Below are 7529 nucleotides of genomic sequence, written 5' to 3' on the forward strand. Positions count from 1 at the left end.
ATATATATATATATTTTCCCCGCCCCCCCCAAAACAGCATCTAGTATTCCTAGGTGGTCTCTCATCCAAGTATTAACCAGGCCGGACCCCACTTAGCTTCCGAAGGAACTGTATATTCTTGAAGCTAGTAGTACATGCCACCCTGTATCACAAATATTTTATTGTGCTTACCCAACAGCTATTGTTTAAATGAGCAAACAAGCTGAAGGAGCTCTGGGTTTAGCTTGGTGCAAAGAGTGAAGGAGATGGAAGGCGATTAGGAATAACAAATGAAAATAATCCACAAAGGATTCTCCCAACAAGGAGGGAGTTGAAAGTATTAAACAATAGAGAAACGTTCTTTATGGGGATGCCTTTTTGCAGCCTAGGTGCAGCTCACCTGGCTCAGCAGCCCCAGCCATCCTCTTCTTGGGTCTCGGCATGGTCTTCCTGCACGGTCCTGAATAGCGGAGGATTCTGGAATCTACCGAGAGATGCAAGACGCCACTCCGTGTGTGCCCTCCCCAGAAACCTGCACAGAGCCAGATGGACACAATGAGAGGAAATTTAGAGGGTATTAGCCCCCGAGGTTCTTTTGCGAACAACACAGACTACCGGGTTTGAGCCCCTCAAATTTCTCCCAGTTACCTATGCCCCCATTTCCACGTCGCATAACCTGCCCCTAAATTCTCCTCAGTTGTTTCCTTGATCCTTCTCTCAGTCGTTTATCATTCTCTCACTGAACCGGATCTACCCCTTCGCAGAACACCCAGCCTACCTCCAACGCGCCGGAAGCAGGGAAACAGCCTCCCGGGGGCGCTTACAAAACGTGTATCTCCTGCCCCCAGACCCCAGGGATCTCTGGGAGTTGTAGTCCTTGCCCCTTGCACGGGACTCCGGAAATCCGGCGCAGTGGGTACCGCCGACAGCAGTACAAAGTCGAAGTGCAGTGTGGGGCACGGGGCAGGGATATAACATCTAGGGCCACAGCCTCTGGACTAGGCGAAGAAGGTAGAAGTGATTCGCTGTCAGACCTTGGCAGTAGCAGGAGTAGCTGCGATGTTGCGAAAGGGTTGCTGGCGGCTCCGAGCGCAACTCTCCTTCCTGCACAGAAGTTTCCAGGTCTCCAAGAGCGGCCACCGGAACTTGGTCTCCTGCATCGATCGTAAGGCTAGCCCGAGGGTGCAGGTGTTAGGGACCCGGGCGGGGGCCGTGGTTCCCACGCTCCCAGGGCGCGCTGTCACCCTTGGGAGGTCCGCACTGCCATCACCCCCTGCCTGCCTATCCCCCGGGCGGTCATCCGCGGACCTGTTCGCCGTGCCGGCCAGTCATCCCCAGGCAGTAGGCACGGTCGTCACCCCTGGGTCGTCATTTCATCCTGTCGACTTGGGTAGCCTTCTCGGCCGACCTCTCTCGGATCTCTGTTGCGCCTCTGGGCCTCGTCTGCTACTCCTCCACCTCCAGACTCGGCTTGTGAAACGTGTGCTCCAGGCCTTTCACTGGTTCTTGAGCCCTTTCCACCCTTCTGCCCACCGCACCCGTCGAGAGGAACTTGAGAGTTTCTCGCCTGAAATGTGTCTTCTATCGCAAAGAGCCCTCTGTGGCTAAATTTTGATATGAAAATACTTTGCAGCTTAATCCTCGTTGCTGATGCTATAAGTTTATTGTTCAAATCTTCCTTAAACTTAATTTATATTGTCAGTCTCTTAAGATCATGTTTCATAAGTAAACTTACATAATAAGGATAAAGGGTTTTACATTTATTCTCACAACTCTGAGGTACATTCTGTTACTATCCCTGCTTTCAGATAAGGAGTGAATGCTTAGGTGCAGAAACTTGTGGCGGTTTTTTGTTGTTGTTTTTGTTGTTTATTTAATTCATAACAGTATGTCATAAAGGCAGTAAGAATGTGAAGGCCTGGTGCTGATAGTGGTAAATGAACAAAAGCTCCAGGTAATAACAAGATTTGCTCACATATTTAGATTTTGTAACTTAGAACCTATACCTATAAAACACTTTTACTGTTGAAATTCCCAAAGGAAAAAAATATATTATCACAAATGGGGAAATTACCAGAGTTTACAGACCTGAATGTCTTCAGGAACCAGAGAAATAATTAAGATTCGAATAAAGGTGGTGAGGACCTAGGCTGACTAGGGAATAACTAGCCACTTTGTGACTCTGTCAAGCACCTAATGACCTTTTTCTTCTGAAACATTTTTTTAAAATTTTAAATAAATGACTCTTCTTTATAGCAGAATAGTCTCTGTATCCCTTAGATTAACATTTAGATCTATAAAGTGCACTAAGGTATAGAATACTGTTTCTTCTCAATATCACCTTCACAAGATGTTGCCCTGTTCTAGCTAGCACTTAGAATTTGGTAAACAGGGTCACCCTTGTTGATACCAAAGCAGATAAGGAGTTGTTCTGGTAATAAATAGGTTAAATATGAATATTTCCAGCAGCTAGTGGTGTAACTTCAGCCAATGAGATGCTTTTTCATGTTTTTAAAAGAAATTATCTTTTAAATAGTAAAATGAAATTGTCTTTTCAATTACATCATCCTACGTATTAAAATTAATGGAAGTGATCAACAAATATTTCTGATTGTTTCACTGTATATTCTAATGTGAAAAATAATTTTAGGAGAATTATAATTTTCTATTTTAATGTATTACATATTTATTACATGTAATTTCCATATTTTACTGGTATTAGTATCATTTTACCAATGAGGAAATTTACTCAATATCTAGTGGCGCCCCCTCATTTTACAACAGGATAAGTGAGGTTTACAGACATACCTGACACTGAAAATTATACAATTTATAGTTTCAGAACCAGAGCTCAAATGACATTCCTCATACAGTCCTCTTTCACTACAATTTGCTACAACTTCTCAAGCATCCACAGAATTCTAAGAAGAACTATTGATTCTCTAGTTAGGTTACTATTTTGGATGCTTTTTAACATTCTTATTTGGAGTTTTTTGTGTACGGTATAAGTCTGATTCACCCTGTGCAGGTTGCTGATCCTCCTGTGGCTGTATGTGTTCACTTCTTGCTTACATTTGAGTTGCTATCAGGTGAAGGCTTTCCTTATCTCATTTAGGCCCTTTTTCTATTTACCTTTACTGTGTGTGTGGGTGTGTGGGCGTTGGCTTCTTAAACTCACCCAGTAGCTCCAAGCAAACTTCACGAGGCCTGGCTTTTGTTTTATTTTATTTATTAATTTTTTTTATAGTGTATGTTTTCTGGGAACTTAGGTATTTTTACTTAGTAACCAGGCTTTCTTGTATATGATTTGCTTTATAACTTGCCTTTTTTTTACTTTTTTCTTCCAAGTAATGCTTTCCTTTTGTTAGCATTCCCTTAACTAAAATTGACTGTTTATTACCTAACTTTAAAAAATGTAATTATGTTGCATTTACTTATACACATGATGTGCAGACATGTATTTTCTGTTATTTACTTAGGATGCAATTCAAATCTATTTCTTTTTTCCTTGAACTACTTGTTTTACTCTGTCAAATAATAATAATAGTAATAACTGTAAACATTGAGCTCTTGCTGGGACCGAAATTCTGTAGCACTTCTATTTATACAGTAAGGTGTCTGCATTTTTACCATTTGTGTCATCCTTTGTGTAAATGCACCATATTCATCTTTGTAACTTCAGTACTGCTCCACAGTGGACAGTCAAATATTCTTTCGTGAATGGTCTTGGAACTTTGTTCTGCAGGAGCATTTCTGCAGGATTGTGCAAATAGATGACCTGACTCCTACTCAGGGAACCATGAATTGTTATCTCTAACAATCTTCCTGAGAGTAACACCCAACAAAAGGTTTCTGCTCTGGGCTCTTCGAGGTAGCCTAATCTTTAATCTTCACAACTATTCATTTCTGAGTTTCCCATCTATATGAAGTCCTGATACAGACTGCTTTCTCCTGTCTCACATAGAAGATGCCCAGATCTGCCCCAGAGAAACAGACTCTGCCACCTGAACTTATTCTCTGTTGGAAGGCCTGTGCGTCAGTAGTAGGCACTGAAATATATTGTCGAGAGTGGACCCTTAGTCTTTTCTTAGTGCTCTTTAGCATCACCCCAGAATGACCAAATTTTTAACATTAGAAAGTAATACAGAGCCCTGCATTTTCTCGTTCCTCCTTACATTTTTACAACCACCACTACTTTAGGGCTTCACTGTGCCTTTAAGTATAGGCATGCACTCCTTTTTTTTTTCCTAGCACACTTGAGGCAGGTGATCCTTTCAAAATGGCAGTACTAAGAAACAACAAAAGAGAAATAAATATGAACAATGTAAGTCGGATTCACCCTGTGCAGGTTTCTGATCCTACTGTAGTGTTCTGGCTCCCAGGATTTGTGATTCTATCTTTTTTAAATTCTCTACACTATGCCCACCAGGTTGAAGTTTTGCACAGAAGCTTTGCCTGCCTCTAGCTGAAAGTCCATGTCACCTTCCAAAACATGAAGCATATTTTAGGCCTTACTTAACTCGCTAGATGACTTAAAGCTCTTTTTCCCAGTTCAGTCCTATCTCACTCTATGCAGTTTTTGAAAAATGTCCTTAAGGGAACCGATTAAAGAAAATTTGTAAAGTAATGATGTTAATTGAATAGTCACTGTTTTATGTAGATATCTTCCTCTTAAAGAGTATTACCTCTGATAAAACACTTTTACAGTATAATCTTTTACAAGATGTTTAAGGCTCTAGGGAAACTTCTCCCAGTGAAGCTGTACTACCTTCCTGTTGGTATTGCTCACTTAAGTCATTGTCTTTAGCTTTTAAGTATCTTACCTAGAAGTGAAGGAATTACCCAAATTTACAAGACTGATAGAAAACGTTCTAAGAATTCTGAGTCCATGGGGAGAAAAAGATTTAGTAAGGACTTAACCATGTTTTTAATATTAGAAGGTTTTCCTCATCATAGTTATCAGTGAATGTCTAAGACTTGCCAAATGCATGGCCTTATGATAGGCTTATCATAATTTACCTTTCCTTAATTTTTTGAATTATTTGAATTATTTGAATTGCCAAATGCATGGCCTTATGATAGGCTTATCATAATTTACTTTTCCTTAATTTGAAAGGTAAGACAAAGTAAATGTATCTTCCTTTCATACTGTTTTTTTGAAATGAATGTTGGTGCCAATAGACAACTATAGACAGATATACACAGATAGGACGGGATTTTCCCAGGATACCAATATAGAAAAGGTAGGACATCCTAAAGGAAGAGAATGTTTATCATAATTTGAGTGTCAATGTGTGTTTATTATTTTTTAATGTGTGTTTATGAAGAGAAAGAGCTAGATTATTGAAAGAATAACTAGGAGGTAAATAAAGTCAGCCAATCCATTTGGAAGTGAAGGAAGAAGGAAAAAGGTGATGATATATCAAAGAAACTAATGGTGGGTGATGTTATTCTCTGGATGTTAAAGGTAGTACTGTGTATGGGAAATGCTATAATAAGTCCACTGTCCCGTCTTCACGGTACTTGGTGGTGGTACACTTCCTGGACCTCTGTTCTGGAACTGAATGTGTGCAATCTTGCCCATAGCTTCCATGGGACTAAATGAAGAACAGAAAGCATTTCAGAAAGTAGCTTTTAACTTTGCTGCTCAGGAGATGGCTCCAAATATGGCAGAGTGGGACCAGAAGGTAAGAATTTTCCTTGTGGCTAGATTCCCCAACAAGTGCCATAATTATCTTCATCTCTTTATCCTAATTGTTCAATGTTTATTTTCTAGTTACAAATGAGAGTACTGGTAATGGTGTGATTCCTTTCCTAAAAGGTATTTTCATTATCTTGAAGATATCTGGTTTTTGTTTTGTTTTTTGGGGTTTTTTGTTTTGTTTTGGTTTTTGTTTTGTTTTTAATATATAAAGATTTAGACCACTCCAAAAACCAAAGTGGTTGTGTTGATAATAAAAAGAAACTTTAATGCCAGAAAACCAGTCCTTATAAAATGCATTTTAAGTGATACCACTGTTAGATGACATATTTAAAGAATCCCTGCACTCTCAAATGCAAACATCTTAATCCCTCGTTTTGCCCTCCAAAGAAAAGTCCATCTGTGAATCACTTATTGGTGACCCTGCTCTCTTTTGTACACAGGAACTGTTCCCAGTGGAAATGATGCAGAAGGCAGCCCAGCTAGGCTTTGGTGGGGTCTATGTACGAACTGATGTAGGTGGGTCTGGACTGTCACGGCTCGATACCTCTATTATCTTTGAAGCTTTGGCTACAGGCTGCACCAGCACCACAGCCTATATAAGCATCCACAAGTGAGTGTCCAAACTTGTAAAGTGCAACAAAATATTCACGTGGGTTGACTGGGAAATTTCAGATAAAAGGGACCAAAGATTTATCTTTTCAGGCTGATCACCTTTGAAGAACTAGACTGTTAAAAGTTCACACTAGGTCTGCTGCTGCCTGTTGGACTTGAATCTGTCATCTTATATGTTGCCCAGATAACCAGGTCTGCCTGCCTCCTCCCAAATCCTAGATTGAGTGGTACCAGACACTCCAGTAGAGTGGTCAGAGCCCAGTCTCCTTTTTCCTCGACCCAAATATGAAACTTTCAGGAATTTGGGAAAGTACATAAAACTCTTTGATTTTTAGGAAGGTCAGTTAACCTAACTAGCAGTAGCATAAACATCCAAGTGAGAAATACCTTGGCCCTGGTTGTCTCTGGGTGATGTGTGTCCTAGGAATAATGTTCTAATCCAGGCCTTTCCTTTAAAGTTGAATCATCTCAATTGTGACATTTCCCTCCACACTCTTCTGTTTCTACTTTTCTGCCTTTGTTCCCTTTCCCCACCCATTCCCCACTCAAACTTCCTTTTCTTTTCCATCTTAATCTCTGTGAATGCCTTTTCTTTTTGCTATACCTGTCAGCATGTGTGTCTGGATGATTGATACCTTTGGAAATGAAGAACAGAGGCACAGATTTTGCCCACCACTCTGTACTATGAAGAAGTTTGCTTCCTTCTGCCTCACTGAGCCAGGTGGGTTTGCCATACTGCCAGTTGAAACGTCACTCAAGTGAAGTCACTGAGAACTCCTTAGCCCATTGATACAAATAACAGTTGTTTACCAAGATGTTTTTGTTGTAGAGTAACTAACAGATGACTAAGAGGCCTCTAGGGCAGAGTTTCTTCAGGCTCTGTGTAGAGGATTCACTGTAAGCTAATGTGATGAGAGATGGAAAATGGTCTGATTGCTATACGTAATTTTTACCAAGTGCAAAGAGTCCCTTTGGCTGTCTGATTTTAAAGTATCAAACTCTGAGCTGTTTGTTTTAAGGGAAGGTTCTCTAGGAGATGCAAGCATGCAAGGGCTTCCTTAACTTCATTGACTTTCCCCCTCACCCTGTCTCTTTCCCCTCTGATCCCTGCCTTAGGGAGTGGGAGCGATGCTGCCTCCCTTTTGACCTCAGCTAAACAACAAGGAGATCATTACATCCTCAATGGCTCCAAGGTACCAGTTTGCGCTCCTCTCAGAACAACTTCAAGATTGTT

At 40.7% G+C, this 7529-nt stretch overlaps 2 protein-coding genes across 6 annotated transcripts in view; one reads left to right on the forward strand and one right to left on the reverse strand.

The window, feature by feature from the left end:
* The window catches only part of THYN1 (thymocyte nuclear protein 1), a 5219-nt gene extending 4390 nt beyond the window's left edge, over positions 1–829 (reverse strand). For 3 of the 5 annotated variants that reach the window (XM_015597416.2, XM_015597413.2, XM_006905796.3), the window contains exons 1-2: positions 628–763; positions 380–511 (exon numbers count right to left, since the gene is read on the reverse strand). In XM_015597416.2, coding sequence (XP_015452902.1) covers positions 380–511; positions 628–652 — 157 coding nt within the window. In that variant the 5' untranslated portion in view covers positions 653–763. Of the gene's footprint in view, positions 1–379; positions 512–627 lie in introns of all 5 variants that reach the window. The other 2 variants (XM_006905797.3, XM_025039661.1) reach the window with 2 other exon arrangements.
* A 39-nt stretch (positions 830–868) lies between these two features.
* The window catches only part of ACAD8 (acyl-CoA dehydrogenase family member 8), a 22967-nt gene continuing 16306 nt past the window's right edge, over positions 869–7529 (forward strand). Inside the window, exons 1-5 of the mRNA XM_015597653.2 lie at positions 869–1144; positions 5566–5666; positions 6124–6293; positions 6907–7016; positions 7412–7488. Coding sequence (XP_015453139.1) covers positions 1039–1144; positions 5566–5666; positions 6124–6293; positions 6907–7016; positions 7412–7488 — 564 coding nt within the window. The 5' untranslated portion in view covers positions 869–1038. The remainder of the gene's footprint in view (positions 1145–5565; positions 5667–6123; positions 6294–6906; positions 7017–7411; positions 7489–7529) is intronic.

The sequence above is a fragment of the Pteropus alecto genome, unplaced genomic scaffold, assembly GCF_000325575.1.
Source record: "Pteropus alecto unplaced genomic scaffold, ASM32557v1 scaffold210, whole genome shotgun sequence".
NCBI lineage: Eukaryota > Metazoa > Chordata > Mammalia > Chiroptera > Pteropodidae > Pteropus > Pteropus alecto.